Source organism: Convolutriloba macropyga, chromosome 3 (assembly GCF_964194025.1).
Source record: "Convolutriloba macropyga chromosome 3, txConMacr16.3, whole genome shotgun sequence".
Lineage (NCBI taxonomy): Eukaryota > Metazoa > Xenacoelomorpha > Acoela > Convolutidae > Convolutriloba > Convolutriloba macropyga.
In genome coordinates, this window is record NC_134470.1 from 22,588,536 (window position 1) to 22,608,183 (window position 19,648).

The 19,648-nt window shown below is 36.1% G+C and overlaps 2 protein-coding genes across 2 annotated transcripts in view; one reads left to right on the top strand and one right to left on the bottom strand.

Annotated features, from left to right (window-relative positions):
- LOC142336073 (uncharacterized) overlaps positions 1-19,648 on the top strand; it is a 482,576-nt gene that overhangs the window by 42,053 nt on the left and 420,875 nt on the right. The gene's annotated exons all lie outside the window — the stretch shown is intronic.
- LOC142336947 (uncharacterized) overlaps positions 2,507-19,648 on the bottom strand; it is a 68,172-nt gene continuing 51,030 nt past the window's right edge. Inside the window, exons 3-5 of the mRNA XM_075385940.1 lie at positions 18,961-19,239; positions 10,384-10,554; positions 2,507-2,701 (exon numbers count right to left, since the gene is read on the bottom strand). Of these exons, the coding sequence (XP_075242055.1) occupies positions 2,613-2,701; positions 10,384-10,554; positions 18,961-19,239 (539 nt within the window). The 3' untranslated portion in view covers positions 2,507-2,612. The remainder of the gene's footprint in view (positions 2,702-10,383; positions 10,555-18,960; positions 19,240-19,648) is intronic.

Below are 19,648 nucleotides of genomic sequence, written 5' to 3' on the forward strand. Positions count from 1 at the left end.
TAAAAAAATATGGCGTAATGATTAACAAGAAGTTCAAGTTTACAGACCGATCAAAGCAGATTGCGGTAAAAAAAAATGCCTGCGCATTTTTGAGGCAGACAGTTTAGTTTTAGGAGTAGTTTTGTGACGTTCTACTCTTTTTCAACAGTTTTTCATTGCAAATGTGCTCTAAGCAAAGAGGTTGATCAGCAACCATATTCACCGTGTCCTATAAATTCTGACAGTTCTCGATTTGTAACTAGACAGAGTTCTAGGTAAGTTCGAGATAAAACAGGCAAAAAAGGTTACAAAAAAATAAATATTTGTTTGAATTTTAACTCAAAGTGGATCAGTTATCTGAAGAAACGCTTCATTTTCGTAAAGATTGATGGTTATTCCTTCAAATCAAAACTTTTTTCGAGTTCTCTTCTGTGAAGACTATGATTGGAAAGAAAAAAATTGAGAACTTGCCCTGTCATTGTCATAATTAAAAGTTTTTCGAAGTTTTTTTTCCAAACTGATATGTGGCTGCTGGAAGCTTTTTTGCCATTTCAATATTTGAAAAAAATTGTATTCACTTTCACTTTTTTCCTTTAGTTAAGTCTTGGATTACAAACATTAAGGGATATCATTTTTAGTTCAGTGTGAATCAACAAAAGAATCAATCTGACTACCCTGTCCGACAAAAGCTTTGAAATTGTTTTCTGTTTGCTCCAGAAATTTTCTTCTACTGATTCCCAGTTCATACACTAAGAAGAAAGATTTTGAGCTCACAACTCAAAAAACGAGACACTAGGGAACCCAAAATATTGATTGTCACTGCTCAATGGGGCGATCCATTTTAAAATGAAGACTCCCTTTGTATTATTTGGGGTTATGTTTCAAAGATTTGCTCGCGTATCATGTGTAACTATGACCTCGGATCTCTGACCCGCGTACTGCTACAGCACGGACTGATTGAGCACGCCTACTGAAAGCTACGTATAACCCAATGAGTTGCAGGATTATGTATTTAGCCAAAGCTGTGATTGTTTTGTAGGTCGTACGAAACGTCTTCAAAAATCTTCAAAGAATTTGACAACCAAGGGAACGAATCGCTTTCCAACTTCACTAAATTTCTTAGAGTACTATTTTTACTTCCCGTCGGACAACACAGATTCACAGTTTCCGCATACTCTCGATAAAAACTGTATGAAAAGGAGAGGAGTTGTATCAACCCATGCTACTGACTGAGCTTCAATCCCTAAAGTCGAGAAAACGATCCGGTCTCGTCTTGTCCGATAGTAAACTGTTCTGCTCATATATGGGGTGACAAATTTAATTTCTAGCAACCTGACATAATTCTGTTGCCTATACGACTGTGTTGAGTTCTCATTTCATTCAGACCATGTGATGACAAGGCTTGATCGCCAATAATATTTATGGTTCAAGAATTAAGAACCGATATCTCTTCTTTTCATGCACTTTGCCATCCAGTCGATGTAAAAGAAAAATTTATTCGTAGACAAATGCCCCCCGAGCTGGTGTGGAGGCTGCGGACACGCGAACTGTTTGTGGTAGAGCGGGGATTGCAAGCGATCTCTTTCTCTATTGGAAGTTTTTTGTACCCAACAAGTCATCAAAAGCTGAAACCTCCATTTTTCGCATATATTATACAGTTTTATTTTTTCGAGAATATATTTCCTTGAGATGCCAGCCTGGAAGAAGAGTCACCTAAGCCTCTAACTGTATTAACAAATGAGATGTCTTCAGTAGGTGTGAGGCTACTAGAACAGAGAGTTGAAAACAGAACCAAGTGTTTGTATTCCGCAACACCGGTTTTTGTTTATTGGAAATCCTGCCTCTTCACGTGAATGTCAACAAGCGGGGTCCGTTGAGGAGAATTGAATTTTTGCAAGACATCGGATTCTTTAAAGAGAATCGGATCGCGATGACTAAACCACTTTGGGGTCTCCAAAGAAATAACGCAAGTTACTAAGAGTTTGTTGTGGGTCGCCCACATATGCTGAACTCTCAATAGGTTCTTGCACTTTTTTTAACACATTTAAGTTAGGAAGCCTATAGCAGCTCTTGAAAATTCAAATCTTTTTACGCTCTTCTTTTTGATCCTGCTATCAGTTTTTTTAATGATTTCAATCGACCATAGCTCGCACTTATCATTCCTGAGTTCTAAACTGCAAATCGTTTTTGAAATTGTTAAAATTTCGGAGGCTTTTCGTATTTCGGTTTCAGAACCTGTCATAATGAAATCATCAAGATCACTAGCAGTGTTGTGATTTGTTAATCCATATATGATAAAATGTTGATACTTCCTGAAAAGTATGACTATACAGGCTATCTTTTTTTAATTTAATACTATTTTCGTTTTTAATCATTATCAGGGCTCACTGTCTCAGATCAAAGTCTTCAGCTATTTTGCCCAGATTTCGTATCACTTGCTCGGATTCAGGACTACAATAGAAAATAAAGCTTATTGAAAAATGTTTAATTTTCACCTCATATCACTACTCCAGTTCTGACAGTCGAAATCTATTCTGAAAATGTTTCTAGAATGTTCTGCGCTGTTACCCAACAGGATCTGTGTAGTAGAGAACAGTTATGAGTCTTTGAATTTTCTCATTGGCTGGTATATTTTAGCGGGTGTCCAGCACTAGGGGAATGAAGTCGAGGCGCTGGCCAGTGTTATTATTGATAGGTGCAGCATATCCACAGAAGGCACCCACTAAATCAAACAAAGCAACTCTCTACTTCTCCAACTCTGAAAAATCATAATCAGTAATTCATTCTTTTACATTCTTATGATAAGATGATTTTATTTCAATGCTCGCTTTAGTCGATAAAATAGTCTAATTTAATTACAATGCAAAGTCAGTTTTCAGGCTAGATAACATTTGTGTACAAGTCCTAGGTTGAGGTGGGCGATCCAAGCCAGCTCTGATCAGACCGGCCTTCGCCCCGCCTGGGGTGGGGATGCGACCCAGCGACCGAATCAGTCAGTAAGTCCATGATCTGGAAAGTCTAACCAGGGCCGTATCCAGACTGCACGGTATAATCAGAACCGCATCCGGACTATGGGTGCATACTAACTACAGTCCGGATAGTCTGATCAGAGCACAATTTATAGTCTGAATAGCGCGATTCAAGTCGGTCAAGTTAAAGCCAATTTGTCAGAGCCACTTAGTGCGAGAAAATGTAACGATGTGACAACAGAAGCACTGAAATTTTTTCGAAGTTTTTTGAAAAGATATTTTCCGTTTGAGAACTTAAAGGCTTGCCACACACTGCCCAATACAGGAAAAGTGATGCAATTATCATTGGTAATCTGTAAATTCCCATGTTTTAATGACAAAAAAAACAACGTCGAAATCGAAAAAATGGCACCTCAAAAAGAAAAACCATCCCGTCAATAGAAAAATATCTAAATCAATGAACCCCTTCCAGAGATTGACGCCAGTAAAGCCAACGAAGCTAAAAAACGCGACATAGTGGTGTCAACACACCACTGCGTAGTGTCAGTGCTGGTGAGAACGGCATATACAAACCAATGTTTATGAGAGTTAACAAGCTGGCGGATCTTGAAAAAGTAAAAGCAATTAAGAGAAAACAAAGCAGCAATAATGAAAAACCAGACAGGCTATCGAAAGGAAGCAATGAAAACAAACTCTTGACTAGACCCAATTCTTTTTGTTTGTTCTGACTGCTTATGCTTTATTTTTTATTTATTACCGTCACAACGGCAGACGAGATGTTGAATGAACTCACTAAGCACGTTATTAACGAAAACAAATTAAAATCAAAAACTTTCTTTCTTTTTTACTATTTAATTTATTATTGTTATTTTTGAAGCTGATTTATTTCCGCTTGCGATTTCCGCGGAACATTCTTTGCCTAGCCGCGAAACACGCGACTGACAAAAGCAAAGAATTGAGAATTAAGTCAGCTATTGCAGTGTCTATTTGCGATATCAGCTAGTAAACACTCTTTTTTAGCGGAAAGCCAATTTAAAAAGAAAAAAGAAGGAGAGGGGGAAAAGTGAGAAAAAGCAGAGAAATAAACTGGGGTATATCCGCAAACTGACAACATCTTCTTAAGCAAAACATCCATAAACCAACATCAAGGCCAGTTGCAGTAAGTAAGCTACTTGATTTATTTCCATATTCTCAACAAACTTTGATAGAGATGATTTCAAATAAGCAATCTATTATTCTACAGAACACACGTTCCCTTCAGAAAACCTTTTCTCAGCTGATTTTTATTTTAGAACCTTACAATCTAAGTATATAGCCTTTTGTCTGACAGAAACTAGGCTTAAGAATCAATACGAAACGTCACAATTTTCATTGAGAGATCGCCAAAAACTATGCAGTTATGAGAAAATGCAAAGAAGGGTTGGCGTAAAAATCTTCGTCATGAATGACTTGGACTTTGTTTCAGAGAAAAGATGCGATCACAACGATCTGCAGTCCCTAACAATAAATGTCAGATCAGATCAGCAGAAATATCTGATTATTACTTGTATATAAATTCCAGCAAAACATTGTACAATTCAGAGACTGGAAGATTATTTAGATACCTTACCAATTGACCCTGAAAATCAGCATATACGATGTGGAGACTTCTTGGTTAAGATTGCGTACTTCCGAGTGCTTTTACTGGCAGGAAATAATTTTTCTATAGCTGCAAAAATCAAACCAACACGCGAAACCTTAAGCACGAAATCAACAATGGATGGGTTTCTTTCAAACTTTTTATCTTCTGCCCGCACTATTGTTTCCAATATTTCAGACCATCAGGTATTAACACTAACATTTGAACAATCTCTGGAAAACTCCTGAGTCTAATTATAAAATTGTAAATTTGTTGAAAACCTTAACAAAAAATTGATGGACATTTTTTTTTAAAAAATCAACAATAATGGCAGCGAATAGTCTCCTGATGAAGATTCGAAAAACTGCAAGAAACTTTGATTGATAATTTTAGCTAAAACTGGAGCACGAAATACGTGGATAGATAACCACGCGAAAAAAGTTGCTGCAAAAAAGTTCTTACGAAAATTGTGTTTACTAAATCCCGATAATAAAGTTCTATAAAATGATTACAAGCCTCAATGCAAACTTGATAGAAACTTAGAAAGACAGAAACTAAGACATTTTTACCAAATAAAACCAAAAAGAAGCAGCCAATGGCAAAAAATTCTTCAATCTCTTCAGCGAAACATTGGGCAAATTTCGACCGGCTTTGCACAATAAACAATTATAGACAAAAAAGAGAAAATTAACAGTTGTTTTGCAAAATTTGGAGCAAAAATAGCAAAAACATTCAATACAATGCAGAGATATGAAGTCAAGCTAAAACGAACACCATGTTCTTTTTTGCAATAACAAGTACCGAAATCATGGAGACATTGCGATTGATTCATTCGAAATTTAGTTTAGACTGCCACAACATAAACTATCTCTTCTCAAAAAAGAATCTAGGGCAGTAAGCCCACTATTTGAAAGACTATATAATGAGTGTCCGAATCATTGCTTATTTCCACAATGCCTGAAAGTAGCCAAAATAAAGCTGTTTTCAAAAACGGTGATTGTAGCGAACCCACAAACTACAGATCAATTGCACTACTTCCAGCCGTAGGCAAACTGTTTAAAAATTTTTTATATAAAATAATTTACACTTTTTTGAGCAAAAACAACATATTTTCGAAGAAACCATTTGGCTTTGAAGCAAATTAAGTACTGTTGATGCCACAGCATCACTGACTGGCGAAATCACAAAATTTCGTATATATCGCAAAAATTAACTCAATGCGTTTTTTTAGTCTAAACAAAGCTTTAGAGACAGTGAACCATAAGCTAATGCTGAAAAAAGTGATCTTTACGGACTTCGAGTATTGGTTATGAAAATGCTTGATTCTTACCTGAAAGACCGACTCCACTATATCAAAATAGGCAAAATTGAATCCTCAAAGAAAAGCAGTAAATGTGAATTTCCACAAGGTTCAATTCTTGGTCCACTGCTTTCCATTATCTACCTAAATGAAGTTCCATCCCAAACCTCAAAAGAAGGCAAGTCTAAAATATATGCGGATGATACAGTTGTTTTCAATAAAGGCAGTACCGAGGTTGTAGGAATAAGATACGACGCCACAATACCTAATTGAGGTTCAATCCCGAAATTCAAAAGAAAGCAAGACTAAATTATATGCCGATAATACAGCTGTTTTACTAAAGGCAGTACCGTGATAGTAGGAATAAGATACGACGCCACACTAATTGCAGTTGCGAACTCGTTTTTTGAAAATAAATTAACAATGAAAACAACAAAAAAACTCATGATATTTAAAAAAGGTGGCAATCTAAACAAGCGCAAACCAACAATTGATCGAGCAAAAATTGAGCAAGTCACCTTTTTTAAGTACCTAAGTTAATATTAGACAACCAGTTGAAATTCAAAGATCATTAAACTACGTTTAAGAGAAGTTTTTAAAATTCTGGTCCTTTTTAACCGATTGCACCTTACTTTTACGAGAACGCAGCGTCTGAGAAATTTCAAATTTTTTGTCAAATCAATAGTACAATTGGGAATTTTTATCTACGGATCTAGTCATTAAAATTTTAAAACCAATCAAGATATTGATTGAAAGAAATTTGAAAAGTACTTTTCTCGAATCGTAAACACGAGTCAATCGTGCAAATGCGAGACCACAATTTGATAAGCAACGCCTCAGAGTTACATGCTTTTGAAATATTCAAACTACTAGTAAAACTGATGTAAAGTCAACCGCTAAGCGAAGGTTTTTTCAACCAAAGTAGCAGACTCAAACTTAAATGAAGTCATGACAAAGAACAATTGTGGACAGCGTGTACAAATTGGCAGACAAAGATTCGATAGTAAATAATTTAAATGTTAAGTTTTTGTGATGGTGCAAATGGCACTGAATTGTAACAATTCTTTTGTTGAAGATGTCAGAACAAAAAAAAGCAAACATAAATGGTTCTTGGCATACATTTTTGCATCTTTATATAATTGGTAACCAGGAGTTGCTAGACAGACTTTTTTGTTTCCATTAGAGCAAAAACTTATTTGGTTGCTACAAAACCGTCTCTTTAATAGATAAATCTTCTAGAAAGGATGATTTTCCAATTTTTTCTTTTATTATTATTTCAAATAAAGTTGCAGAACTCTTCCGTTAGGCGCCTGAAAACAAACCAGATAGGTTTAATGTCAACCTTGTTTTGTCGGAAATTGTAATCGATTGTATTTGTACAAAGTATGTAATTTTTGCTACTATTTTATGGTAATGGCATTAGGAACAATTTTTTATTATGTTATTATTATTTATGTCTGGATGATCTGGCAACCCCTCTGTGCGACCCCGTCGGTGATTAAAACTGGCTCGAGTCGCGCACCTCAGCCTGGGAACCGGGAAATATCGATTTTTCTATTAAACCCTGACTTAGATTTTCCTGACTTCACGCTATTATCAGGGCATTTTGGATCACCAAAAGACGTGGTCTAGAAAAGTAAAGATCACATAAATGGTCCGGAAAAAGGTCCGGGGGATCGGTGTGATAATAGGGCGAAATCATTGGGGTGGGGGGAGTAAGGCGCCTTGATAAGGCAATTAGTTACGCAAAAACGCACCCTGGAAAATTTTATAGTTTTGCTTTGGATGAGATCTCTTGTTCAGATTATTGGGTACATATGAATTGGGCAAATGCTACTTGATTTCACTGAAACGGAGGGCCACGGTTCGTTGCAGATCTTGTAATAGATTAACAAAGTTAGCACAAAAAAGCTGCAGATGTTAATATTTTTAGCTATTTTCAGAGAAAAGAATTTTAGTCTTGGTTGTGAAATCTGAAAATGAAGATCTGTTTGATACAATTTTTAAACATTTTTCTCAAAACTCTAAACAAAAACTTTTCCCCCTCTTTTCTAATTCCTAGCGCACGTGAAATATTGTTTTGTTCGTTATAAGAAGCAAGAACGAAAAATCAATCTGAAACTAAAGTATGAGAAAACCAAACTCAAATTATTTGGAACAGATGTAATTAACACAATAGCAGCGCAGAACTAATACAAATTTATGACACAACAAACGCATTTAACTATTTCTACATATGCATTTCAGTTGTTATTTTAAAAATATATATTTTTGTTACTTTGAGTGACGTTATATGCGTTTTGCTCTTATCGTTATTTTCATTTATATACTTTTCTTTGAAAAGCAAACAAGATCAAAATTTACCATTTTTGATTGTGATATTTCAAGTTGCCAAAAAATAAAAAAATGCTGCTCATTTTGTTTTTCAACTCTCTCGCCTTTTGACAAAAAAAATTTTGTTTAAAGCGATTGTTTTGTCCTAACAAATTTTTCTGACATTCCATATTGATTTGTTTTTGATTTGCTCTATAGTTCAGAAATGAATTTTAAAGCTATATCGTTACTTTTTTTGCCAGAGACTAATTTAGCTCGTTTCCTAAATTTCAGCAAGAGTTTGTTTCATAGTACTTTTGTGGCAGACTTCGAAAACCAAGTAAGTTCCAAAAATCTTCAAGATTATCCATTTTTTATTGATGGGATGATTCCTTCTAATGCAACAGCCTTAATGTTAAAACAAATAGTATATATTTCATACAATACAGTAAACAATGTAGGAACTGAAAGTTGAACATAAGCGTTCTTCGCAAAAGGAACAAAAATAATACTGACCTTGAATTATTCCAAATTTGAAAGAAAACTCTAAATTTAAAATTGTACAAAGATAATAATGGCCATGCAGTTCAACTATTGAGAACGGTTTTATAAGTAAATATTGATTCTGATAAAAGTTTACTAATAGATCTACCATCAAATTCCAAATCAACTAATAGAGGATTAGAATCCAAAAACTAAGGACTAATGGTATCAAAATTATGAACAACCTTCCGAAAATTGTTCACACAAGCATTGATTATTTTTGGTAAAAATCGGACTCAACTATCAAAACCATATATAGATTAGCAGTATATGTACGGCTCGATTTGGGCCATTTTTTGAACCAAAATCATTCTGAAAAAAATATATTGTTGTTATAACCCATTTCCACTTTTCTCGGAGTGTAACTAGTTGTACAACAGAAACCGGAATATTGTATTTATTAATACTATGTAATTACTAATAACTTATATTTATATAATTTTTAACAATTGTACATCTGTAGAATATTATTGTACGATTGTAGAGTTTTTCTCGTTTCACATCACATCCTCAAAGATCTAAAATGAAACTGCGGTTTTGCTTCAACAAATTGGATATAACTTAGTTTTAGGACTATATAATACAGTGATTATACAATTATTATTTATGTTAGGTTATGTAACGAATCCGGTGGACAGCACTGAGGCTGTGGACATTAACAAGACAATTGAATTTTGAGAGTATTAACCGGCCACGCTCCGTACATGAGACTGAATAGTGAAGTTACTCTGAGGGCAGTGTTGCCTGCTCGTAGAAGACTGGCAAGTAAGGTCTAGCTTAAAAAGTAAAGAAGGGCGAATCGAGTAGACCTTGAACAAGGTCTGCAGTAATGCTCAAATACTTTACGGATAGATTATACGTTCTATTCAAGTTGGTTAATACTCGTGTGGTTGGGCTGTGGAGTGGACACCGACGCGCTCTAAATGTCATCTACATACTTGTTTTAAGTATATTGGTTGAACCATTAATTAGTTAGGTGGATTGAGAACTTGGTATGGTTCTCAATCTTAGAGCCACCATATTTACTTTACTTTTATTAACTTTCCTTAAGAATTTGCCTATCACATAAAGGCATTGAAATACATGTTTCGTTATTACTTTTAAACAATGGCGTAAATTTCTAAAAACCGCTGCACAGTCCAGTTAAGGATTAAACTTTGGGCTTGGTATAACCCCAGAGTCTGCATAGGAGTTGTAGGTTTGTTAAGTTACTACCCCTCCCAGCAGTACCTTTAATGAATTATTTTAGGAACTTTTGTGGAATTGTGAATAGGATGAACCTCCATCCTAAAAGTTCAAATTCTATAAATAGTAGAACTAATCCTTTCTTACAGATCTTGTCCAGAAAATATATTGGTTTAGCTATCCTAGAATTTGAATTCTGCAACACCTTTTTAATTACTTAAAATCCAATCAGAAACCAAGTTTTTAAGAGCCAAATTATGAGTAGGCGGTAATCTGTAATTTGTCTTCTTAACTCTCAATCAGCAATAGGAGGAACTATCATACAGTAGTTTATGCTTTGCGCTTTCTTTCAAATTGTTCTAATTGACATATAACGTGGAGTGCAGTGGCAGAGTAAATTTACTCGAACAAAAAGGTACGTTTTTTGACGTAATGTTGTGGAAAACAGTAAGTTTGTTTAATATAGTCTAGCATACTTCCATATTCCGATCTTTTGCGATCAGAGGTGATTGTGGGTTCTGGCTCCCATGACCCCTGCCAGGCAACTAATTCGAACCAGAGGTTGTATGGCAAGGAGAAGACTGAGCCAGCGATATCGATGAGTGAGTAGCCAGCATCGTTCCCACAGTCAGACGCTCTCCCAATTGCTGAAAAACACGAACTAAAATTTTGCTAGCACTATTGAAAATTGATATAATAACACTTATCCTCACTGCAACATGACCGCTAGTTTTGTTAGCTTCAGAATAGTTACTTTTTATGACCCCTCGAAGTAAACATGGATACTTTTTGTGACCCTCGATATTAGAGTCAAAAAAAGAAGTCAATCATTACATTAGATTTGAAAAAAAAATCCTAAAAAAAATGAATTCTGAGAATCGCGGCGCCAACTTGGAATATGGTCACCTTTACTTTTTTACCTTATCCCTAGTAAATGATATTTTTTGGAGGGGTTAAAGCTGTACTCGCGGGAATAAAACAACATGGGGCTATGGTAATGGAGGTAATGCAAAAATATATCCCTCTGAGACACTTGAAAATGAGTCTATTCCCTAATAGTGCTCTCTGTAGTCATTGAAGTATGTTTAAAGAAAGTGTGCTGAATAGTTATGACTCTTATTCTCTGCAGTACACGCACTGCTGATCCGAAACAAAATAGATCTAATTTTTTTATCGACGATTCTGAAAAATCAAAAACGTAAGTCTAAGAAGTAATTTAGCATCCTCAATATATAAAAAAGTGTCTTTTTTTCACCAATATCATTTTCACCACCGATAAATAAACCAAACCCTGACTTTAACCCCTATATTATTTAACACAGCAATAAATTAACCCATAAATTGTTTCAATTCAATTTTGATTTTTCTGCAATTGAGGACAATTAGGCTTTAATCAATTCTATTGAGTTCTATTAATAGATATTATAAATGTTAGGGGTGAAAAAATCAAATTCACACCTGTCATTTCACTCCATAAAAGTTTTAAATTTATTGGTTTTAATTGCCACGAAAGTAAAACTAAGGAACCTAATGCAAAAAAGAAAATTATAAGAATTAGGAAATTATTTATTCCAGTCCCAGAGAGGGCAGCTTAAATCAATTCAGAAGCGGATTGAGCTCTAGAACATTTGTTGTGTTATTGCATCTTGAAAACGGTATGAGGTCTGCCAACTTTGAGCTTGCCATTTATTCTACAAATAAAAGTTTTTTGGTTGTATAAGGTCATAAATGTTACAATCAACAAATATACCGGCAGATCATTTCCTCTAAATTTTGAAATTATAAGTGCCGCGGTTCCGCATTTACTCATGTTTGACATTTTTTTGCCTAAAAGATGAACATCGACCAGAGTGTTTTCATTGGATGGCCAGCTAATTGAAAAGGCATGAAGAAGATCAAAATCCTGGGTTAACATTTAGCTCCGAAGCAACCGCAATACTACCAATCACATAAGATTTTTCAACCCAAAATGCGTTTCCGTTGTAGCCCAGCTTAATACAAACCTTACAGCGTTTTTTGAACAAGTTTACAAAAAGTATCAATGCATGAACCCGCGGTCTGGCTTTTCCTATTTGCCTGATAGTTTCAAAAAGCTTTTATGATTTGAAAGAGGAAAATATAGCTAAGCCTCTGTCTTCGGCTTTGGCAATCCGTGTATGATAAAAAATGCTCTAAAGGTTTTTAAACGCCATTGGCTTGCGGACGAGAAAATTAAATTGTCATTTCAAAACTGCTGTCAATATTTCACCCCTAATGTATATTCTAATCACGGCTAAAGTTGGTTTGTTTGCTTTTGCATCAAAACAAAATAGAAGAAAAAACGCAAGGCCAATTACTTGATGACTTGGAAAAAAATTCAAATTGTATGTCCAATGAATTCTGCTTGATTTGGAACCAACCCTTTTTAGTGATTTCCACAAACATCATCCAGATTCAACGTAATCTTTGGGATTGCTAAGTGGAAGCCTTGTTTTAGAAAAACCAGGCGCAGGCTCTTAAAAATAACTTTGCTCTCGTCGTCAAAGACCACGAAGAAATAAAAAAAATTGAAGATTATTGTTAGGGGAAAAAATAATATGGATCAACGGCATTTAGATAGCGTTGTTTTTGAAAGTTCAATCAATTTAATTTTTGTTGTTGACCTTTTTGATCCAATTATATCAAGTGTGCACTTTGGATCCGTCCTCCCATGTGGACTCATTCCCTGAATTTGCGCTCCGAAATAGATAATGATGGTAAACCGATTTCGGGATGGGTTAAATGATTCATGGGTAAATTTATACGATGTTGGTTTATAGGGGATTAAATAAGTCGGGGTGAAAAGAAAAAGAACATTAAAAAACTCACAATGGCATTCCTGCTGAAAAAAATCTGACTAAGTTTTTCATACTGTCATAAAAGATGCCCTCTGATCAGATAGGAGGGCTATTCAGACTTTGACTGCCATGAGATCAATTCTCCTAGACCAATGCTCCAATGATCAGTTTGTTGGCTCCATGTTTAAACATTTACTCTGGTCCAAGTTTCACCAGGATACACAGTACGATTTGGATTAAATTGCAGCGAGGATCACTCACTTTTTTCACAGCTACAGGTAGAATTTTAGCAAAGAATGCCCTGAATTTCTCACAAATTGCGTGAAAATTAGTCAAGAAATTGTAAATTTTACCTCCCTCAGCGCATTTCTGACAAATTTCACTCCTTAATAAGAATTGGCATTCTATTCTCAAGGTCGACTCTAAATTTTCACCGGAACTGCGCCGTAATGGAACTTTCAAAAACTGCTCATAAGAGCCAATTTTCTGTGCAGTATACGTGCGACAGAATCCAACGCATCGAACTAATCACCTAGAGATCCTACCCTCTGATCGGACCGTGACGCAGGCACATTGTTAAGCAGTCAGACCATGATGACCTAAAAACTTAATACCATCAATAAACTCAATTGTGATATGTGCATATCTGACTCATGCAGTACTGTTCAGGAACAGACATTATATAGTTCAATATGAGCAAAGTGTCAGAAATTTTCCAAATTTCAAAATTTTTTGATTACATTGAAGTGAATATGATTATTTACACAGTATTAAAAACTGTCCCATTAGTTAGAAACAAGTGGACTGTTGTATCGAGAGCTGTGAATTAGAATGGATAATTAATCCGTTATAGAAAATGAGCATAAAAAAGGCGTTGATTGCCACCATTACGACGCGCGCTTGGAGTAACAACGTCTTAGTATTCACGTTTTGCTCTTCTAAAAAAATAAACTTGCCTGAATTTAGGCCTGAATAACCTCAACTATATTTAGGACGTCAAATCCGCGTTCTATCGTGTAGGTGGCCCAATTTTAATTAATATTTCTTGATGCGCTTGATGTTTGCAACTGATAAATGCAGCGCAGAAACATTCCCCCAAGTTCAGTAAAAAAATTCTGAATGATAAAGGAGAGTTAAAAAAACGCAAGGTCAACTACTTGATGACTTGGAAAAAGATTCAAATTGTATGTCCGATGAATTTTGCTTGATTTCGAACCTACCCCTTTTAGTGATTTCCAAAAAACTTATCCAGATCCAACGTAATCAATGGATTGCTAAGTGGAACCCTTGTTTTAGAAAAACCAAGCCCAGGCTCTTAAAAATAACTTTGATCTCGTCGTCAGAGACCAAGAAGAAATTTAAAAAATTGAAGATTAAAGTTAGGGAAATAATAATATGGATCAACGGCAGTTAGATCACTTTGTTATTAAAAGTTCAAACAATTTTCGTTGACCTGTTTGATCCAAATACATCTAGTGTGCACTTTTGATCCGTCCTACCATGTGGACTCATTCCCTGAATTTGGGCTCCGAAATATATAATGATGGTAACACGATTTCGGGATGAGTAAATTGATGGGTTAAATGACTCACGGTAAATTCATACGATGTTGATTTATAGGGGATTAAATAAATCCGGGTAAAAAGAAAAAGAACATTAAAAAACTCACAATGGCATTCCTGCTGAAAAAAATCTGACTAAGTTTTTCATACTATCATAAAAGATGCCCTCTGATCAGATAGGAGGGCGATTCAGACTTTGACTGCCATGAGATCAATGCTATTAGACCAATGCTCCTATGATCAGTCTGTTGGCTCCATGTTTAAACATTTACTCTGGTCCAAGTTTCACCAGGATACACAGTACGATTCGGATTAATTTGCAGCGAGGATCACTTTTTTCACAGCTACAGGTAGAATTTTATTGAAGAATGCCCTGCTTTTCTCACAAATTTCGTAAAATTTAGCCAAGAAATTGTAAATTTTACCTCCCTCAGCGCATTTCTGACAAATTGATATCCTTAATCAGAATTGGCATCCTACTCTCAAGGGCACCTCCAACTTTTTCACCACTGCGCTTTAATGTAACTTTCAAAAACTGCTCATAAGAGCCAAATATCTGTGCAGTATACGTGCGACAGAATCCAACGCATCGAGCTAATCACCTAGAGATCTTACCCTCTGATCAGACCGTGACACCGGCACCTTCTTACGCAGTCAGACCATGGTGACCCAAAAACTTAATACCATCAAAAACTTCAATTGTGATATGTGCAGATCTGATTCATGCAATACTGTTCAGGAACAGACATTATATAGTTCAATATGAGCAAAGTGTCAGAAATTTTCCAAATATCGAAATTTTTTGATTACATTGCAGTGAATATGAGTTTTTACACTGTATTAAAAACTGTCCCATTAGTTAGAAACAAGTGGACTGTTTTATCGAGAGCTGTGAATTAGAATTAATGGATAATTAGTCCGATATAGAAAGTGAGCATAATAAAGGAGTTGATTGCCATCATTACGACAAGCGCTTGGAGTAACAACGTCTTAGAGTAGCAGTGAAAATACTGAATGTGCACCTTCAATATCTTTAGTCACCTTCTTGCGTTACAACCAAACTGTAACGTTGATCTGTATCCCCGTGCCCTTGCTGCGCTGCTTGTCTGGCACGTGATCCGGGATTTCTCGTCTTCTTCCGTGATCCAGACAATCGAGCTCCTGATTTCGAGTTCGAACACAGGACGTAGGTCACAGCCCTACAGCACCACCTTGGGCTCACAGACCCACAAAATGAGACTCACTGATCTCGCAGAACTCACTTAAAACTATTTTTCTTCTCTTTCTTCTTTTCTTTTTCTTTATTATATTAACTCTCTCCTCTCCACCAAATATATATCTTTCACATATTTTTACACAAGAGTGAAGATAAGGATCAGTTCTTTTCTTCTTTTTTCCCCGGTCGGGAATTACAAAAGAAGGTATTAAATCTCAATAATAGATTTATTAGAAAAAGTAGCTCACACAGTAGCTAAAAGATGGATTTCCATCCGAAGGTAAGCTGGTAGATCCGACTAGTTCAAACCATGTACCAGGTGGAGATGAATAGAAATCTCCTCGTACAAACCAAACAGAGACTACGGACTACAAGCGGTCCTCCAACTCGGAATAAATCCTCACTACAGGACAGTGAGAGCAGTTGGGTATACTCTCAACAGGACTGACGTTACTGGCCAGCACACCCTGTAACTGGCACCCTTACTGGTTTCACAAGACAAACCTCTTCCTTGACGACATTAGTCAGTACTTCACTGACAGGGACTTCAAACGACGACACAAGTCACAATCCACTTCAGAGAAGACAACTCATCACTCACTTCACCCTACCTTCCAACGAGGATGACACATTCTACGTATTTCTGCTACACTTCACAGATTTGGATTTGAAACTCTCAACCGCGGATGGATGTATCAGTGAAAATACTGAATGTGCACCTTCAACCAATCAGAGACTGAGAAGACACTATTCTATTTTATGAGAGAACTGAACTAACTGTAGTCAGTTTTTTTAGTTAGATACACCATGTTTATACCTTGACTCCGGTGCTATACTTCTTAACCACCGCAATAATAGAAGTTTACTCTCAGTGTTTTACAGAGTCGGTTAGTCTTAGAGATATAGGTTAGTCTACTTCGCTCGCAGAAATAAGTAGCCCTAGCTCTTTATACTTTAAGGCTGTAAAAGGAGCCCACATAAGGCTTTGCCTTATTAGTATTCACGCTTTGCTCTTCTAAAAAAATAAACTTGCCCTAAACTTGAGTTTAGGGCTGAATAACCTCAACTATATTTAGGACGTCAAATCAGCGTTCTATCGTGTAGGTGGCCCAATTTTAATCAATATTTCGTGATACGCTTGATGTTTGCAACTGATAAATGCAGCGCATAAACATTCCCCCTATTTAATTTAAAAATTTCTAAGTGATAAGTTAGAGTTGAATCTCTAATGATTCCCCACCAATGGGAAAAGTAGAACTCGCCTTTTTTGGTTTTGAACATATGCTGCGCATCCTAAAGGCCCAAAACGGAGCTGAAATTAACTGTAGAGTTATTTTTATCGATGTGATAATTGATAGATTTACTGAAACTTAAAAACACTGCAGTCAATTGTTTTTTTCTTTTTCAAACTTTTTAGAATGTTCTAGCAAGTCAAAACTGTCAATCGGATGGGAATATAATCTAATCAGACTAAAATTTATCAATTTTTCCCGTGCGTTTTTTTATATCTCAAGAAGAATATATCACGAATAATCAAATGTGCATATGCAGATCTTAGGCATATATCCCTGTCTCCGATTTAATCTTTATCAGACTTCATTGACATACATTTGGAGATCCCATAGTTTGTGATTTGTAACAGGTCCAGTCAAGTTTGATGGAACATTTGGAAATCATCTTCAGTGTTGTCATTTGCGTTCCAACGCTTCTTCACGTTCGTTCCGTTTCATGTGACGTATCTACTAGTCAATTTGATCTAGAATTTTTCGATTCTTCAAGGACACGTTATAAATACTCTGACCTCCGAGTGAAATCTATAAATCCACTATGAGACCACTTCGGCATCTAATCAAATTTTTGCGCGACATATGACCAGACGATCTTCCAAACTTTGTCTTTTGCCGTGGGTTTGACAAGAGGCCAAATTTATGAGCATACTCATCGTTTTTGCACCGTGTGAATAATATTGCTCTATCAGCAACTTGAATAACTCTTTCTACTTTTTTCTGATTTTGCTTTTATCCAGTTTTACCCTCCTTTTAACGCTCCTACAACAATGATTTGAATAAGAAATGAGGCCACCCTGCCCTCGCTGCGAAAAACTTGACTTGTTTACAGTTTGTTAGATTTACACTAGTAGGTACTCAAGTTCCAGAGTTTCACATCAACCCCATTGAACTACAGGGTGCATAGGGCAAAAAAAGACGCGTATCACAAGTAGGAGTCTTGCAAGATCCTGTAACATTGCTAGTTGAATTGCAAAAATCTTACAAGACCACGCTTAACTTGCAAGGCAGCTGTAGAAGTTTTTCAAATTCCTGTAAAGTTTTGCAGCATTTCTTACATGAAAAGCGTTGATTTATAAAATGTTTCGATCTAAGATTTTTCGAAAGATTTTCCAATAGAGACGTTGACAAGCAAGAACTCTCAAGGTTATTATTTTATAAGATAAATGTTTTTTGTGAGCTTCATACGAGATTTTACAATGAAGGCTTCTAGGTTCGAATTGGGTATTGTAGCTTTTTGATATTAAATTGCTCCCGGAATGACCGAATTATGTTTTTCTAATTTCAATTTAATTTTTTGCTTGTGCCAAAAAACCTCTTAAGCAAACCCTTTGCTGCATTCGCGATGTCCAGATATTATTTTCAGTAGGAAAACGCCATTAGACAAAAAAATGTTCACTTAAAAGAATTGAGTACGTTCAAAAAAACTTTAAATTGCCTCGTTTTCACTATGGTTCTTATTGGTTGCGTTCCTCATGAATTTGAGTAATACGATGAAATCGTTTTGTGGATTGCTAACTTAGTAATCCTTTTTCAAACAATCATTCAACAGGAATAAAGCAAAAGGTTTTCCTATTTTACTTCGAATTGAGGTCTCAGCGTTAATTCAGTGTTTATTTTTTCAGGAATAAGAGAGCTGACATGTGGAGTGATATAATAGTTGTCTCTAGTGTTAATTTTTTTAAATCAAATTCAGCTATTCTCAAATTCAGAGCTACATCAGGGTACAGTTGTAGTACTCATTGGGCGATTTTCGAAATTCACAAGTTTATGAAGAGCAACTGAGCGCTTTTCTATAGTTTCCACACGTGGTCGGGGAGGAGAGTAAATCTCGACTTTATATCTTTGAGAATAAGTCTGGAATATTTTTTATTGCCCGAATTATGTCGATAGGTTTGTCAACTTTTCAATAGCGATTATTTCAAGAAGAATAAATCAGAACCTCATTTAGGTCATCACTTTTCAGCTCAAAAATCACCATAGTAAATGCGCGGTGTTTCCAGCACTCAATCAGCATAAAAAGCAACTAATTTTACAAGAATTTTTTATTGGAACCTTTTTTTATTGCAAAATTGAGTATTTTCTACCGCAATAATTTTCATTGAAAATCTCAAACCATGTCAAAAACAATATTGGCTAAAACATCTTTTAAGCGCTATTATGCTGAACTGACCGCGTGAAGCTCGATAATCACCGTGACCAGAATCAGGTCCCCCGCCTGACATGAATTCCTCGTTGTCCCATGACCAGATGAAGCTCATGCATTCGTCATAGGTCACCTCAGCTTTGACCCAGTGCATTGTGTAAGATGATTCAGGTTCTACTGAGTATGCTCCTCCCCACTTGGCTGTGGCTGCCAGGTTTAAGTACGTTTTGGCGGGAGAAACATCCATTTTGCAGTACACCGTCTGAGGGATCCCCCGGACTTTGATTTCATGGTATCCTGATGATACTGAAAGATTTTTATTAAATTAGTTAAATAATAGTTGAGCCTAATAAATATCTAATCTCGCGGATAAATTCTTGGCGCGGTTCGGAGCGGTTAAATTCTTGTGCGCAAACAAACACAAGCACACAAACGAGCAAACACACACACACACACACACACACACACACACGCACACACACACACACACACACACACACACACACACACACACACACACACACACATATGCATACACACATACATACACACATACCACACACATACACACACGCACACGGACACTCAAACGCACACGCCCTTGCACAATCACATAACACACACACACACACACACACACACACACACACACACACACACACACACACACACACACACACACACACACACACACACACACACACACACACACACA